Below are 19,422 nucleotides of genomic sequence, written 5' to 3' on the forward strand. Positions count from 1 at the left end.
AACTCCTGATCTTTCAGCTATCACTGTTCTTTCTTGGCTATTTTCAGAGAATTTGTTTTACTGAGATATTGTATAACAGCAACAAACTCGATCTAAGGTAATTCAGTGATCAGGGGCATTATGGGTAAGGGAGGAGCTCAAGAGTCGAATCCTAGAATCTAAAGAAAGTGGCAGTCTGATCCGAGGGTCAGATCCAAACCCATTCACTGAGGAAGAATGAAAATGAACAACACAGATGTAACATTATGGTGAGTACATAACTTTTATTTATCATTAAAAAGAGACAATAGCAGAGAAGCACAATTATATTTTTTTTTATCAGAAGTGTCATTTTGCAGGCTAGTATATAAACTATCCTTTTGGTGTACTGCAAGCATTCAGAACTATTTAATAACTGACAGTAGTTTAAAATGTAGTTCACTGTCTTTTGCTTATTATCTGACTTGTATTCATTGACATCTCAGCATATGATTCAAAATATTATGATTATTTAGTTTTAGACAAAAAGAAGTAACCTGAACAGTTCTTAGAATTTTTAGAACTCCCGCAGCATCACAGAAGTGCTTGTGACTCTATTCAAAGTGCTTCAAGCTGGTCCTCATAACAAGGGCTTGCAAACCAACAGTTTATCAGCTACATTTCACACAAAAATGTGCAGGAATGAATCCAAGCCATTTCTGCACTATACATCAATCCCTCAAACCCTTCCAGACCACTACAAAAAAAAAAACAAAACAAAACAACAAAAACATTGTAAAGTATGTTGACCACTAAAGAGCCATTGTATTTAAAGAAATAACATTTAATGATTCAGTAAGCACTATTTGTATTAGTTGCTTAACATCAAGCGTACTGCCATTTTTTTTAAAGATGTAGCATATGAACTTGCATTAAAAGAATAAGTTAGGTGTGATCCAGGTTTAACTTGTGAAAGTGTGAATGTTACTCTTATTTGATGTCATTCCAATAGTAACTTTTATATATGTAAGAAACTGTTTTTATGCTTTGTTTATAACATAGCATGACTTTCCTGGGTGCTATTGCATGTCAAGTATGCTATCAGTAGCAAGCCTTCACAGATATGTAATAACTGACAGTGGTTTAGAATGCAGTTCACTGTCTTTTGTTTATCTAACTTGTATTCTTTGACATCTTAGCATATGATTCAAAATATTATGATTATGTACTTTTAGACAAGAAGTAACCTGGACATTTCTTAGAATTTTCAGAACTCCCACAGCATCACAGAAGTGCTCATGACTCTTAGATGTTTCAAGCTGGTTTTCATGATAAGGACTTGAAAATGAACAGTCCGTCAGTTACAATTCACACAAAAATACTCGCAAGCGAATCCAAGCCACCGTCACATCAATCCTTCGAACCCTTCCAAACCAACAAAAAACATCTTAAAGTATCCCAAACACTAAAAAAATTGCACTCAAAGAAATAACATTTAATAATTTAACAAACACTATTTTTATGAGATGCTTAATATAAAACAGACTATAATTTTTAGAGGAGACATAGCATATAAGCTTACATTAAACAAATCACAGTTATGTGATCCAGGTTTAACTTGTGAAAATGTGAATGTTACTCTAATTATTTGATATAATTACAGTAGTAACTATTTTATTTGAAAACACTATATTTTTATACTTTGTTTATAACGTAGCATGTCTTTCCCTGGGTACTATTGCATGTTAAGTATACTGTCAGTAGCATACTACCGGATCATTTTAAGAACTCAGAATGTAACTTAATATGTCTCTTTTAGTGTCATTTGTTGCGTCTTGTATTATGTTTAATAGTACATTACTCAACAAGATATCAGAAAGGGTGCCACCTAACATAACTATCATCATAATAATGATCTTTTTAATAAAATGAATAGTTTAACTTTTTAAACTGGAAATTAAAGTAAGTGGCTTTATTTTCATATATAGCTAAAAGAATCAAATGCTAACATTTTAAAAAGGGAACTAGTAACCATTTGAAGTAGGGAAATAAATTATTTACCTTGGAAAAAGTAATATTCAGTACATGTTCATAAGTATTTAAGCACTTCTTTAAACTAATAAAAATTCATAACCATGAAATACACTGATTTTCAGTTGTCCTTCACTATTTTACTGTTTTTGTCTTTTATTAACCAACCATTTCTTGTTGGATTTCTCTTCAAAGAAGTTGATAGATTCCAGTCCATTTTTTCTGTTTTTTTTTGGGGGGGGGGGGTTTATTTTTCTGTATAAAGTCCATTGCATCTTCCAAGGTGTAAAAAATCTTCTTTCCTTCTGGAAGGTGAATCCATATTTTTGATGGAAACAAGATTTGTACTTTAATATTGTTTTTCTTTAAGCTTTTAGCAAGTGGCACACATGCTTTTATCTTTGACATCACTGATGTTGAATAGTCCTTGACAAATTTAATGGGTCTATGTTTCCACATTGAGGGTTTTTTCCTTGAACCTCAGATATATGCGAATACTAAACCTTGAACGTTCATTAATCAGATGTTCACCTCAACGAATGTGTGAGATGAGAAAGTAACTAGTTGGCCAATATTTCCCCATTTCACACACCAAAGTATTTCAAACCCACCCATACAACTAAAATATATATATATATATATATATATATATATATATATACACACACACACACACACACCAACTCTAAGACATCACTACTGTGGGGAAAAGGGCAAATTTGCAGATGTTAGACAACTACTTGACCTTTTCACCATTGTAGTGCGATAGAGTTGGTATATATAGGTAGGGAGGTGTGGGGATGCAACCCCCCCCCCCCCACATTGGGTGGGTTTGAAATACTGCAGATATAGAAAAAAAAGAAAGAATGTTATTAAGAAATGCAGAGTGAAAATAGCAATGCTACAGGGGACACATTTGATAAGAACTGAGCATGTGAATTTGTTACAGAAAGTACTTCAGAATGGATATTCTACAGAATATTGTGGACAAAGCAAAAGAGGATTACTTGTATTAATTGCTTGAGGAGCTCCGGTAGTGATAGAAGAGGGAAAAAAGATAATAACTGCACATTTGTAGTAGTGGTAGTAAGGGGATACTGGCAAGGGATGAGGATTGTTATTGTGTGTTTATATTCCACCTGAAACTATTGGACCTTAAAAATTTGGGGGGAAAATCAGCTTTCTGTAGGGAATATTACTTGTAGGTGTGGACTAGTATTTGATTTGTAGCAATGATCGATACATCTGGGGGCCTGTAAGGGAAAATATAACAAAACGGTAGATTTCCGAAGTAGTTTGACAGACATGAATTCAGTAGTAGAAACTCAAAGGTAATTTACATATTTCCCAAGGTGCCATAACTGGGCTAGCCTTGACAGAAATTATATTTAACAGGAATATGTCCATTTAATTCAGAAGTTTGATACACATCCAATAACTATTTCAGATAATGCGCCATTAATTACGATAAGATAAAAATGTAGGATAATGAAGTAAAGATGAGATACTGGTGTTTCCCCAACTACCTGTTAAAAAGAGAGGAATTTAAAGAATGGGTAGTAGAAAATATCCAGATGTTATCAGGGAAGATAGAAAGTATTGCAGAAGCTATAGCTAGTGAGTGGAGTAAAATGAAAGTTGAGTTGAAAAATAGGGTAGAAATAAAAGAAAGCGAGCTCTGGTTAAGAAGTAAAAAATAATTATTTAGAGAGGCTGACAAACATTAAAGTATTACAAAATAAGGGGAAAATCACAGAACAAGAACGTGTAATTGTAGAGTGAAAAACAGAAAGTAAGAGAGTACCTACATAATATGCTCAAGTTTAGAAAGGTTGCTGTTAAGCAACTGTTTTTGATAACTGTAGAGCACATAAACATTTTGCACAGTGACTTAGGCAACAGAAAGTAGAAGAGGTTGTTGCCAAACTTAGGGAGCCTATAACAAGAGATCCTGTAGAGGTATTTTGGAAATTTTATGAAAATTTGTATAAAGCAGGGACGTTGGTAAAGTAAGAAAAAGCACAAATGGAAATATTTGTGTAAGACTTAAATATGCCAAGATTAGAAGCTGACAATGATCAGCAACTAACTGTTAAGCTAGGAGGAGATGAGATAGAAATGGTGATGTGTAACCATTTTACAGGAGAGTCTCCAGGAGTAGATGGTATTATGGTAGAAATTTTGGAAGCAAGGAGGAAAGAAAGTGATAAAGATCTTAAGGTTTTGTTTAACTGTATTTTAAAAGGAGGGGAGGCACTAACATCCTGGGGAAAACAGTGGTGTCTGTAATACATAAAGACAGTAAAGACTTATCTAATCCAGCTTTATATAGGCCCATTTCAATCTTAAACCATGATTATAAAGTATTTATCTGTAATGGCTAAAAGAATGGTAAATGTAATGTCAAAATTGATAGCTGTGGACCGTGGAAGGGAGGCAAACATTTGACAACATTAATAGAACAATGATGAAGCAGTTAATAGAAAAAGAAAATGTTGGTGTTATTGGTGGGACTTAATAAAGAGAAAGCATTAGACTTAGTAAACTGGGATTGTGAGTAGGGTGATGGAAGCATTTGCATTTCTTGATAAAATACTAAGGATAATTAGAAGGATATATGATATATACAAGGCAGTAATCTAAGTGGGAGGGTTCCTTTCTATTAAGTTGTGTCTGAACAGAGGACCCAGGCAGGGGTGTCCCCTTTTTCCTGTGTTTATTTTTGTGTTATATTTAGAACTAGTAGCAAAGAAAATATGCGACTCAAATTCAAGGATATAAATGATACGGTGTTCAAGGAAAGTTGGCTTTATTTACAAATTATATTATTTCATACCTGATGCAATCGGAAAAGGACATCTGTGTGTTGTGGAATATTCTGAAAGAGCTCCAGGTTTTCTCGGTATATAAACTTAATGGAGATAAAAAAAACAAAACAAAAGCAGTAGCTATAAACTATGTACCCACACATGAATTGGTCCAGCAATAACCTTGTGTATGGGGGGCATGATAAAAATGAGGTATTTAGGAGTACGCTGCCATAAGATAATTCTTTTTAATGCAAAGGATAAATGGGAAAAGTCTAAGCAAAAGATAGTACAAAAACTGGGAAAATGTTAAGCTCTTCCCTATGGATATGGATAGTAAGATATGTTGTGTCTTTCGGCTTTTCCCGGTTAGGGGTCGCCACAGCGGAACACCAGTCTGCTAATGATTGGCAGTAGATTTTTACGTGCCGAGTTGCCAGCCCTGATGCACAACCTTCAACGGCACGCATTCACGTATGTCTCCACACAGAAGACGCTCTAGCTGAGAATCGAACAGGACAACGTCTTACTGTGAGGTGACAATGCTACCGCAGCACCACCACAGCAGCAATAGAAATGCTTTTAGTCCTTTTAGTTTTATATTCAAGTCAGGAATATTATTATCAGCCAGAGGAGAAGTTGTGGATAGTAATTTAATAAAGATTTTGTTTGGGAGGGGAAGAGGGCAAGACTTAAATAGCATAAGTTGATCCTCTCAAAAGAACAAGGAGGTTTCAGATTACTTGATTTGAAGGGATACTTTAGAGCTACACAGTTAAGTCTCTTGTACATAACTCAAACAGAAAGCTAGTATTCAAAATGGAAAGTGATGATGCTGAAGCGGGGAAGGATTCAAGAATTAAGGAAATGGGATTTTGGATGCAGATCCTTAAGGAGTATAGCAGTCATAATTATTATATTCATAAAATAGCAGAAAGAATACTAAGAACTAAGCCAACACATGATTGGAAAAGTGAGATTCTGACACTAGAGATGATTGCAGTTAGAGGTACAGAGACTAGACGAGGGGGTGCTGAAATTTACTGAAGGAAGATAGGAAAGCAACCAAAGTATTGGGAACAAATAATTGGAGAGAATGAGGGTAATAGAATGGGAAGAGCCTATGAAGACTTTTGGATTGCAGGCTAGTGATTTGCCTTCTCTATTAGGTATTGATATTAGAGTATAGACAAAGAGAAAGGGCTAGAGGAATGCTAAATGAGAGACCTGCACTGGTTGAGTTTTTTGTTGAATCTAGAGCAGAAGCTGCTGTTAAAAAAGGGATAATTAGTAGGGCATATAAAATATTGCAGTTTATATGAACTGACAAGAAAAGGTCAAAAAAATTTTGGAAGAGAGATTAGATATGCAATTCACAAAAAAACAGTGGGAGAACATAGTTGTGACTCCCAAATATGCAACACCATCCAGAAGATTAGGATTTTTGCCTCTGATTGCATAGGTACTTTTATACCCCAATCAGACTCCAAGAATTTTTCCTAAGGTAGATGGCAAACGAAGGTGCGATAGGAAAGAAAGATGTAACTGGGAACATATGTTTTGGGAGTGTAATGAGTTGGCAAACTTTTTTTTAAATCTCTTTATTAACAATTTTTAATATAATATATAAAATAATAACAAGCATATAATAAATCAAAAATACAAGAAAGCTATGTATAACAAATAACTATACGCCTTATGTCCAACAAAGAAGAGAGGGTAATAGAGTTAAGCTAATTCGATCTCAAATAATGTGTCCCAATATTCAGTAAAGTGTGCGTGAAGTTTTTGTGTGTAGATCAGATATTTGTAGGCAAGTAAGTGTTTGATATCAAGTTGTTTAAAGCCATCCCATGTGAGTAGAGATCTGTCCTTCCAGTTAAGATTGATGTAGAATTTAATAAGGGTAAAGAGTGTTGTTAAGATACAAATCTGGAGTTTAGACAGTCCTGTAGGAGGGATAATGCAATATTGTGAATTTCCAAAACTGTCGTTTTCTCATATCCCATCTTTTCCAGTTGTACTCAAAGGGAGCACCAGAGTCTGTAAGAGCATTTGCAACTCCAAAAAATGTGGAGCAAGTCAGCATTGTGGTTGATACAGTGTGAACAGAGAGAAAAGAAGGAAGGATAGATTTTAGAAAGTATAGAAGGGGTGAGGTACACATTATTTAAAATCATAATTTGGGTGTAGTTAAGTTTTTTAAGGGGGGATAAGTTTTGAGGAAAGTTGAATAGCTTGGGAGATTTGGTCAAGAGAAATGGAAGGATCTTGGTCTTTCCAGTAGTTTGAAAAGATTAACTTATTTTGGGTTCGGATAGAAAGAATACCTTTATATGAATTAAATATCATTTTCTTCTCAAGTAAAAGGAGGTTCTGTATGGATTTGCAGGCTTTTATGTCATTAAAATTAGTGAGGTATTGAAAGCATTGGACAGTTTCAGTTATTTGAAAACCTTTTGAAGCATAGTTATTTTATCTTTAATAGGTGAATGTAACTTAAGGATTTTTAGATTTTCTGTATTAAGGAAGGGAAGAGCTTTGGTATTAAAATTGAATGTTTTGATATAATTATAATAGAGTTTTTCCCATGTAGGGACCAGAGAGATGAGTTAGGAGCATAATCAGATATTGTTAAGATTTTGTTATTATTGGTAATATCGTAATAAAGTTTAAAATCAGGTAGATTTAAACCCCCCTTGTCTTTGGGAAAAGTTAATCTTCTATAGCTAATTCTGATTGATTTGAGGGAATGAGTTGGCAGACTTTAAAACTTCCGTACAGAGTACTCTGTCAGGAATACTGGGTAAGCAACTGAGTGTAATTAAGGATTTTTTTTGAGCTGGGATACAGGATGTGAATTGCCTAGATGTACTAAGGCCTTGTTAAGTTTAATTCTGTTGGCTTGAAAGAAAATGGAAATCAAAATCTAAACCAGCTATACCTTAAGTAGTGAATGTTGTAACAGAGGTAAAAGAACAGGAAATTAGATCTTAGAAAAAGGTAGGAGTAAATTACAAAGAAAAATGGAAATTATGGGAACAATACATGCAGAAAAATGTTTTTGAGGAGGAATTAGTTTGAGAAGACAGGAATCTACTGATTGATGTAATGCTGCTTAGGTTATGCATTAAATATATTGTTATATATCCTTTAACGTTTATAAATATGAAGTTGTTAATATGGTTTAAGTTTATGTAAATGCAAGTGTGCCTATTTCATAAGTAATAATTCAGTAAAGGTGTTTATATATAAAAAGGATGCCTGGAACAGACAAGTTGTGAGATAAGTAATGTGTTGGCAGCGACATATAGTTGGACTGCATCGACCTTAGCCTTTCATATGTTTGTATTTTTCCTTATGTAAGACAAGAAGGTGTTACACCCTTAGTCCTGTGGAACTTTAGCTTTTAGCTGCAAGTGCTAATTATACCAGTCCATGTTTCAAAATGATTCTACTTGTTACCACTTTTCACTTTAGAAATAAGATTTAAATTATTTAAGGATTTGCACCTTGAATCAGAAAATGTGATGCAGTCTTCCATGAAGTGAAAAACTCTTATCACTGGAATTGTACAACACTTTCATTTTCATGGTAGGCCATCTGCATTATTTGTTGTGATGGATTTTTTCTTATCAGGTGCATAAATTATTTCCTTCTTTTTTTTTTTTTTTATTATCTTGGACAGTTAGTTTACTAGGGTGGTTTGACCAGTAAGTTGTATAAGCACCAGAAAATATTTTTTTGCAGTTTAAAGTGAATGGATTAAATGAAATAAAACATGCATATGAGAATTACATAAACTTTGCAGTAAAAATTACCCTGTCATTAATTAAACACTGCATAGATAACACTAAATATATCACTGCATAATTACTACTGCTAGGCTTTTGAAATGTGAAGAAAGAGTCATTAGATCAGACATAAGTTTGGTATTTTCAGAATCTATTTAGAACATCATTTGCATGCCATTTCTGCACCTTTACTCACAAATAATTAGCGTAGACTTGAAAACTACTTTTGTGTCACTTACACAGAGAGGCACACAATGATTGTTTGCTTTTGGCCCTTAAGTCCATTTCCTTTCCAGATGTGCTGAGCTTACCCAACACATTTCCTATTCTTGCCTTCTCTTGAGTACAAATAGCATGTGACCTCTGAGTACTCACAAGTAGAATATTTCACTCAAAGTTTTTAATTACTAAAATAAGTATACTTTACTTTTTTCACCAAAGCAACAGACTTGCTGCTCCAAAGAGGATTTTTTATGGAAAATTATTAGTCATGGCTGTGTAATAGTATGGTGGTATACTAAAGGACTTCATTATGACTTTACAGAATAACCATAAAACTTTTATCTTTCAGTGAGGACAACATCTGCAGCTGAGGATGTACGGATTACAAGAGGGAGGACTAAAGAAGTGAGGTAATCTCTGAAGAAGTTGCACTTGAAATAATTCTAACAGTAGTATTCTTAATAAGCCACTCTGAAGTTCTTCCCCTCTGTGCTGCTCTCTTATTCTCTCTCTCTTTGTGTCCTTTCCAGCACTCTTTGTTAATAATGTTTGCATTAGAGGGAAACTGCCAAATAGGGTATAATAGTAAGGAGGAGATGAGAACACCCCCAGGAGTGCATCTTTTCTGGATGGAGAGGGGAAGGATGCCAGTAGTGTAGAGATACTGATCAATGTGATTTTATTGTACTTTAAATTTTTACTGAGTTTTTTGTTGTTCTTTGTTTTTAGCACAATCTGCATTAATGAGAATGATTAATTAGAGTCACTCTTTTATTTTACAAAGGAAACCGTGATAGGTAAAACGGCAAGGAAAAGCTTGAAGTTTTTATTGCTAGGAAGGGCAGGGTGGCAGTTTTAAATACCCTGAATTCTGCCACTTGCTTGGTATTACTATATTAGTGTGAGATGGTCATTTAGTTGAGTATTAGTAGGGGAGAGTTCTGTTTTCGGGAGGTATCCCCATAACGTTTGACCTTGTATCGGTATTTAAAACATTTGGTCTTCTACCTACTGGTATTTGGCATCCGCACATTCATTCTTGTAGGTGAATGTTCTTATCCATGAGATTAATGCCTGTTGTTTATTTATTTTTTGTAGCATCTTTATTAAATTATCACTTAAAACATAGGCAAACATGCATTAACAGAAAAGAAAGAAGCTATAGTAACATTTTTTTCATTTACATAAAAGAAAAAAAATTGTGATCTGTAATATAACTATCAGTCCAGAAATGCATAAATTACTTAATTCCTCCCTTCCCTTAAACCGCATTCCTCCCCCTCCTGAACATTAGTTTACATGTGTTATTCCCACAACTTCCATTTATGTCTATGCAATTTGCTCCTTCCCTTTTCTAAAGATCCCTGTTCCAGTTCTTTTATATTAGGGTGCAGCGGCAGCATTGTCGCCTCACAGCAAGAGGTTCTCCCGTTCGATTCTCGGCTGGAGCGCCTTTTGTGTGGAGTCTGCATGTCCTCCCCGCGGTCGAGTGGTGTTTGAAAGACATGCGTGAATGGGCGTGCCTTCGTTGAAGGTTGGGTGTCGAGCTGGAACCTTGGCATCATAAAAATCTACTGCCAATCATTAGTGGACCAGAGTTCCGCTTTGGCGACCCCTAAACAGGGAAAAAAGCCAAAAGAAGAAGAAATACTATTGGTTTAGACTTTGGTTTCCATTTTGTAGTAATTGTTTTTTGGCAACCAACAAAATTAAACTTAATAAAGCCTTACAGTGTTGTGGCACTTCAGATCCAGTGTCGCAGCTCAAAAGAAGCATATCATTAGCTGCAGCCATTTGCTCACTCAGTATTTCTGACAGAGTGCTCTGTAGGGAATTTTTAAAATTCGCCAACTCTTTATACTCCCAAAACTTTTATTCCCAGTTGCATTTTTCTTCCATGTCACACCTCCAGCATTTTCTATCTACCCGAGGAAAAATTCTTTAAAGTCTGCTTGGGGTATAAACATACCTATGCAAACACTTCCAGCAAAAGTCCAGGACATTCTGGACTTTGTTGCGTACTTGGGAGCCATACAGATGTCCTCCCATTGTTCTCTTGGAAATTGCTTCTCTGGTCTTTCTTCCCAATATTTTCTAACCTCAGATTGATTCTTGTAGTTATCATGTAATATGTTATATCCCTACTAATTATCCCTTTTTTAACAACACCGTCTGTTCTAGATTCAACTAAAAACTGTAACAGAGCAGGTTTTTCACGTAGGATTTCCCCAGTCCCTTTCTCTTTGCCTGTATTGTGATATCAATCCCTTGTAGGGTTGTAGGGAAGGCAGTCTCCTAGGCTGCAGTCCAATATCTTCTTGGCCTCATCACACTCCATTACCTTTCCCTCTCTAGTTATTTTTTCCCAGTACCTTGGTTCCTTTGCCAGTTTTCTCCAGTAAATTCCATCCCCCTCTTGCCTGTTTTCTGTACTCCTACTTGCAGTCATTCTCATTGTAAAATATATATGTTTTCCATTCATGTGTTGGCTTATTTCTCTGAATATTTTCTGCTGGTTTATAATATTCTGTATGGTTGATACTGTTTTCCTTAAGGATCTGCATTCAAAATCCCACTTTTTATTTCTTGAACCCCCCCCCCACTTCACCATCTTTTCCATTTCAGATTATAAGCTTCTGCATGTTATGCATATGAGCCTTATCTGTGTAGTTCTAAAATATCCCTCCAGATCAGGTAATCCTAAACTATCGTGTTCTGTTGGAAGGCTCACCTTATCCCACTTAACTCTTCCCCTCCCAGATAAATTCCTTCAACTCATTGTCCACAACTTCTCCTCTGGTTGATAAAAATATGTTTGACCCATATATAAAACTAAAGGGACTAAAACATTTTTACTGCTTGATCTTACTATCCATATCCATGAACCAGAGCTTCTGGTTTCTCAGTTTTTGTATTATATTTTGTTTTTTCTCTTCCCACATATGTTTAGCTGCCATAACAAAAGTAATTTTAATCCATACTCCTAATACTTCAGCTTATCATGTCCTCATAAATATGGATATTGCTGTAAAATTTGTGTGTGGCTCTAGCTTTTGTTTTATCTTCATTAATTTTATATCCTGAAAAGACTTAAAATTGTCTCATATTATCCCACAATGCTGAGATGTCCTCTTCTAGATTTATCCAGTACAAAATATCATTTGCACATATAGCCAGCTGTTCTTGATTACCATACCAATTACATCCTTGAATGTCTGAGCCCCTTATTTTATTTGCCAATAGCTCTAAATAAAAAACAAATAATAAAAGGGAAATAGGACACCCCTGCCTGGTTCCTCTGTTCAGACACAACTTATCAGAGAGGAACCCTCCCACTTTTAATTCCTGCCTCCAGTCCTTCATATATCCTCCTAATTAACCTTATTGTATCAGGAAATGCAAATGCTTCCATTGCCTTACTTATAAAATCCCATCTTACTATGTGAATGCTTTCTCTACATCAAGACCCACCAACCAACAATGGAGTTTTATTACATTCAACTTCCCTCTGGATCATCATTGTTTTATCAGTGCTGTCAAATATTTGTTTACCTCTCCTCCTCAAAACCACAATGATTCATATCTATCAATTTTGGCAACACCTTTGCTGTTTTTTAGCTAGTGTAGCGATAAACACTTTTTATAATCATAGTTTAAAATTGAAATGGGTCTGTCTGAGACTGGTCTGATGGGCCTTTTACCCTTTTTGGGTAATACAGCCACCACAGCTTTCTTCTAATATTTTGCTGCTACCATTTCTTTTAAAATACTGTTAAACAAAATCTTCCAGATCTTTATCTCTTTCTTCCCTTCGATACCATCTGCATAGCTCTCAACCTTCTGTCTCCAAAATGAGGAACACAAGCCCTCATAATGTGGAACAAATGGCCAAAATGTGGAACACATACTAATGGCTTACTAACATCTTCCATGAGGAAGGTCATAGGGTGGTTAAAATTGGCTAGTTCTAATTATAAAGGAGATCTTTTAGTGAATTAATATGATTTGTTTCTATTTACTATGGATTTCATTTAGAAAATTACTAACACTGAATGTGTGACAGACCCTTTCAATGTGGAACTTCGAGGAACATGAACTTTTTAAGACTCCAAATGAGGTACGTTCCTCATAATGAGGTACACTTGAGAGGCATGAATCTGTTCCTGGAGTCTTTCCAGAAGATTGATTGTCGATCACTGTTTTTATCTCAGCGCCTCCTTTCTTAACTGTTAATTGTTGAGTCTCATCTACCTCTAGCCTTGTCATATTTAAGTCTTCCATCAATGTTTCCATTTGTGCTTTTTCTTGATTTCTACATTTCCCTGCTTTATACACATTTTCATAACGTTTCTGAAATGTTGCTAATACCTCTACAGGATCTCTGGTTATTCTTGTTATAAGCTCCCAAAGTTTGGTGACAGTTCTTTCTACTTTATGTTGCTGAAGTCATTGTGCTAAGAGATTTTGTTCTCTGGAGTTATTATCAAAAATAGTCGCTTAACATAATGCTTCTGAACTCAAGCATATTACCCAGATACTCCCTTGTTTTCTCTTAAGCACTTTGCATTTGTGTCTCTTCTTGTTCTGTGAGATTCCCATTCTTCTGCTGTACTTTAACCTTTGTAAGCACCACTAAGTAATTCCTATTTTTAAACTCCATTTTCGATTTATCTCCCTCACTAGCTGTAACTTCTGAAGAAATTTATGTCTTCCATAATAATTTTGGAGTAATTTCCATTACCTATTCCTTAACTCCTCTCTTTTTTAACCGTACAGATGGGATAGAGACAATGTCTCATTTTTACTACAATATCCTGCATTTTTGTCTTGTTTTTTGTCTTTGCATAATCTGAAGTAGATACTGGATATGTGTAGAAGCTTTCAATTGGAAGCACGTGTGAAATTGGATTTCTATCTAGTCTTTCCTAGTTAGTGTACCTTGGGAGTAATGTATACATTCTGTAAGAGTTCCTACTACTGAATTCATGTCTTGCATTTCAAATGTCAGACATTTCTTCAGGAGTCTACCCTGTTGTTAAATTTTCTCTTCTGTCTCCATAATATAACCTCATTATTGCAAATCAAGTCAAAGTCCGTACCTATAAGTAATATTCCCTGCTGAAAGCTGATGCTCTCCTAAATTTTTCCTAAGCTGCTCCTCTGCCAATAGCCCCTTAATAAAACAAATCTACCACTGTTGTCTTTTTTCCCCTCTTCTATCACTGTTGGAACCCCTCCAGCATTAAGTAAAATTACTTTGCTTTTCCTTTGTCCCTACTATTCTGCTGAATATCCATCCCGAAATCCTTTCTTTGCTGAATTTACATGCTCATTTCATTCTAAATGTGTCTCCTGCCGCACTGATATTTGCACTCTGCATGTTTTATTATACTTCAGTACTCTTTCCTTTTTGTAATGTAAACTCTACTCTTTCCTTTTTTGTAATGCTGGGCATATGTTGATAGAACATCCATTAGTATCATTAGTGCCCCATAGACATGTAGCACTGCTGACATTATCTTCGTTTATTCATGCTAGAAACTCTACAGTGAAGCCTTTGGTATGTGAAATAGCACTGCAAATACTACTAACTGTAACATAGAAATAACACCATAGTTATGTGTAATGGTTGATTATCATTAATATATTTTCTTGTACAAAATTCATCTAAAAGAGACCAGGTGATATAAGGTTATACATACTACTGTAACAGTTCCTACCTAGAGGATCTATTTTATGGCATACCCTTAGACAACTGTGCCTTTCTTTCGTAATAGATGAGTTTTATAGCAATATTCATGACATTTTGTCAGAATCTTGAGCAGACGAACAAGTCTATGGCAGTGAACAATTAAGACAAGGTGTGCTGTAAAAGTGGAATTCCAAACTCTACCCTTTTTCTAGAATGGATATCTAGTGGGTATTATTTATGTACATGCATTTGTCTGAATTGCTGCTTTGGACATATGCTAAACTAACCCATTTACGAAATAAGCAGTATCCCTATTGGAGTGAACAGTGACGATAGCTTCCAAGGTTTTTATTGTATTTGTCATCAGAGAAAGCAGAGCACTGGGTAAGCTGCTTATGGCATACTGTCACAGGCAGGGCTCATTTCCCTTTTAAAATTAAAGGTATGGAAATGGTCATTCTTTCTGAGGCCTTTGGTTGTTTCCAAACACAGTGTGAATTATCTCTGTACATCCAAGGTGTGCAGTAGTTACTATTCTTTATATTCTTGATAAGAAGAAAATGATAGTTTAATATCCTGGTTCATTGAAACACTAGAAAATGTTTAGGCTTGGCATTTAAGGATAGAGGAGTTCCAACTGGTTTTATCTTTGTAAAGCATTGTGTAAGGTTTTTACAAATTTAGGTCTGTGATTAAAAATCTTTCCTGCAGATTAAACTAGCAGTAGGAAACATTTTATTCAAGAGAAAAAAAAAGTTTAGGGTCGCTGAAGCAGTCTTTTCAAATGAGTGTGCATTTATTTATGTTTTATTTTGTAAACTTTGAATTCCAGGCTAGTGCAGGTACAAGTAAGGGAGGCCGTAGGAAGACTTAGAAAATGATGTGCTGTTTGATTAGTTGGTGTCTGCAGAAAACACTGGTATATATTGATAATAATACCTTGTGAAGCAAAAGAGGTAGGTATGGACACCATGCTAGCTGTAGGAGAGGAAGGAAGCATGATCATCTTACCCACCCTGGTGCCACCAGAATTAAGAAAACATTGTCGTTTTCTGCCTTGTTTAATGTTTTGTTAGATTAGAGAGAATGGTGGGAAGACATACCACAGAAACCGAGTACTTGGGGGGAGGGGGGGGAAGTCTTTTGTCTTCCAAGCTTCTGGATGTTAGAACATCAAACAAAGAGACATAGACTGGGCACTGTTTTTTGTTAGCAGTGGATCGTTTGCTGTGGTCCTCCACTAGTTTGTTGTGTGTAGGTGTAGTGTTCATCTATTTCATGATCATGGGGGACAAATTATCCTCATCAGCAGTGGGTGCAAGAAAGGAACCCGGCCCCATATAGGATGTCAGTACATTGTAGGTAGAGCGCAGTTACATATACAACAGGATGATGTAATGCTGCCCAGAAACATACAAGTGTGCCTTTGGAATATAGAATAAACTGGATAACCCAGTGGAAACAGCTGTGAACATTGAGAGGATATGCAGACTCCACCAAAAAAAAAAGCTGAGAATCAAGCTTACTCCTTGCCACTTGCTTTAAAATGGAAAAAAAGGTAGGAGTACATTTTAGAAAAGTATACACTCTGACCCACTTACTCAGTGTTGTGGTGACATTTGTCTATCATGTCATTTAATTACAAGTAGGTATAATACAGTAGTAGAAAAACAGGAGAAGCTTGACCAAGCGCTTTGGTGGATCTAATGCCCAAAAAGGAATGGGATGTTGGTTGTATAATACTGTGCCACCTGGGGGGGGGCTGTATATTGCAATGCACTGAATTTAGCAGCAGTAAGAGCAGGCATTGTTTCCTTCTACCTTTACAGACTGTGCAATCCCAAAGTAGATTGTAGTTGACTGCTAAAATATACTTTTTTTGTAATACAGTAATTTTATGAAATTCTATATGTATCGCCCTACAGGACAAAAACTGTTTATAAGGTTGAGTGTGAGAGGATACAGAGAAGGCCATTAGCCAGGGCAGTGAGGCTGTACATCCCTCTGATAATAGCCTACATTTTCCTGTAGTGGTAATTTTAGAGGAAGCCTACATTTTCCTGTAGTGGTAATTTTAGAGGAAGCAGTTAGATACCCCACTGCATCAAACCACCCAAGAGGGAGGTAAGATACGTTTTCTTTGTGCACTTTGCACTTTCCTTCCTTTGCCTGCCAGCCATCAAGATCCCCCCTCTCAGACTTAGGCACATTCATTCCCCAGGGCTGAATAGTTTCCTTGGAGGGGCCATTAGTCAAACAGGCATCAGGAAATTTAGTGCTGTCATTGGCATTCCAGCAATAATGGAATATTTTATGAATGACCTAAGCCATTGCCTTCTGTGGTGACAGGGGCATCTGCTATTGCAGGGGCTACCTGTGCCCTTTTATCAGTTTGCATGTGTTCCTTCTCACAGCTGACAGAGCACCCTGTCACTGGCTTTGGGTGATCATAACCATGTAATCATTGCACTGACCTCTGCACTTGTGACACCATTCGTACTCTCTGGCAGTGATTACATTGGGAAAGGGGGCTTGGTCTGGCTGGCACCCACTGTCTCCTTTGGAGTATAGGCCAACCTGTCTTCCTGGTCTGCACTGTTAAGCACCTGAGCTGCTAATCAAATTCTGGGCATCTGGGCTGTTGTCTGAGATGTATCTCTGTACACCAGTGGCATGCCTTGGAAACAAGTAAGATGCCAGCATAATGAGAAGTAGCTGTGATAGCCTGCCCCACAATTGGGTATCCATGTAGGGAATAGTATTAGGCATCTCACTGCTAGGGAGGTTGTGAACAAAGTTACAGAAATTATGGTGAGACCGGAATGAACAGGATGTTGCTGTTGTAGAACCTGACAGTGCATATTAGGAAGGACAACTTTAAGAGTATTTTCAGTATTATGGTCAGAATAGGTTGCCATTGAAGGCACTTACTTGCATACTACAGTGGATTACAGTTTCTTCTTTGAGTAACTCCATAATTTGTGGAGCCAAGTTCAAGTTTCCGATATGTGCCTTTTCCTTTTGACATGCTGTAATGCATGCACATACTGTAACCACATGCAGTAGGATAGCTTAGTTAAGAATTCTGCCTCACATATTCAAGACTGACTTTAGGTTGCTATATGTGTGGTGTCTTATGATAATTTCTCCTTTGTCTTGTTTTTCTCTGGGGATTCTTATTTTTATTTTTTTAACAATAAGCATCTTTATTAATTATCTCGTATGACTTAGGCAATCATACATTTATATAAATAAAATCAAACCATATTGACATAGTCTGAGTTACAAGTATTTTACATCACACACTGTATTGATATAATTTTAGTTGCAAACATTATACATCACTTCTAATCTACCCAGTCATTATCAGTCAAACATTACATAGCTCATTCAAATCCTGCCTTCTTTTAAACCTCATTCCTTCCCTGTATGTATCGTTCCCACAGTTCCCATTTTTTCCTACCTAATTTGCTCCCACCCTTTTCTAAAGATCCCAGTTCCAGTTGTTTTATCTCTGTTACTATATTCACTAATTTTAGTACAGTTGGTTTAGACTTTGATTTCCTCTTTCTAGTAATTGCTTTTTTGGCAGTCACCATAATTATACTCAACAAGGCCATACTGTGTGTAGGCAATGCAAATTCTGTATCATAGCTCAGAAAAGTCCTTAAATTTCCTTAGTTACACCAATTTGCTCACCCAGTATCTCTGACAGAGAAGTCTGCAAGGAATCTTTAAAACCTGCTAACTCATTGCACTCCTAGAAAATATGTTCCCAACTACCTCTTTCTTCCCCATCACACCTCCAACATTTGCTGTCTACATGAGGAAAATTCTCTGCAGTCTGCTTGAGGTATAAAAATATCTATATAAACATTTCCAAGCAAACATGTTGTTGCATATTTGGGAGACATACGTATATCCATCATTGTTTCTTTGTAAATTGCTTATCCAGTCTCTCTTCCCAATCCTTTCTAACCTCCTCTGACTTATTCTTATAGTTATCATGCAATATTTTGTATGCTATACTAATTATTACTTTTTCAACAGCAGTTTCTTTTCTGTATTCTACTAAAAACTCTACTAGTGCATCATTTAGGATTCCATATTTCTTTCTTTTTGCCAATAATGTGCCTTCCCTATCAAAGATTGATAACCATCTCTAATCTGCCATCCAAATAAATTCTTGGCATCTTCCCAGTCTATTACCTTTCCCTCTCTAGATATTTGCTCCCAATACCTTGGTTCCTTTGCCAATTTTCTCCAATAAATTCCAGGCCCCTCTTGCCTATTGTCTGTATCCCTAGTTACAGTCATTCTTATTGGCAGAATCTGCTTTCTCCATTCCCATGTTGGCTTAGTTTTTTTTAAATATTTTCTGCTACTTTATATGAATATAATACTCTGTATGATTATTGTTATTTTCCTTAAAGGTCTGCATCCAAAATCCCAGTCTCTCCTTGTTTCTTGACCTTCTCCCCCCTGTTTTCTGCTTGTGCTTTGTATAGGAGCCTTAACTGGGTAGGTCTGAATACCCCTTCAGATTTGGCAATCCCAATCCATCTTGTTCTGTTGGAAGAATCAGCTTATAGGTTCATAGGTGGGTACTAGGCTAGCTGCCCCTAGGCATTTATAAGCCTAGCCAGAATGTGTTGGCTTTCGTCGCCCCCTTAGATTAGTTCCCTGTGCCTCTGTCCAGCAGAGCCACTGAAGTGATCCCCGAGGTAAACTTTCTGTTTCCCATCCACTCATCAAGGTTTCTTTTGAAGAGTGTTAGTGAGGAGCTCTGCCTAATGTAGATTGGGATCTTGTTCCAAAGCATGAGAAGTCTCTGGGACGCTTGACTCTTGCCGTCCTCCCCTCATAGATAAAATACTTCAGCTCTTTATTAGCTACTATCCACAGCATCTCCTCTGGT

General features: G+C 36.2%; 1 protein-coding gene across 3 annotated transcripts in view; it reads left to right on the plus strand.

The window, feature by feature from the left end:
* TANGO2 (transport and golgi organization 2 homolog) overlaps nt 1-19,422 on the plus strand; it is a 1,196,336-nt gene that overhangs the window by 355,036 nt on the left and 821,878 nt on the right. For all 3 annotated transcript variants that reach the window (XM_044068705.1, XM_044068707.1, XM_044068706.1), the window contains exon 2: nt 9,162-9,222. In XM_044068705.1, coding sequence (XP_043924640.1) covers nt 9,162-9,222 — 61 coding nt within the window. The remainder of the gene's footprint in view (nt 1-9,161; nt 9,223-19,422) is intronic.

This window comes from Protopterus annectens, chromosome 4.part0, assembly GCF_019279795.1.
Source record: "Protopterus annectens isolate FY-2018-M chromosome 4.part0, PAN1.0, whole genome shotgun sequence".
Taxonomy (NCBI): Eukaryota; Metazoa; Chordata; order Ceratodontiformes; family Protopteridae; genus Protopterus; species Protopterus annectens.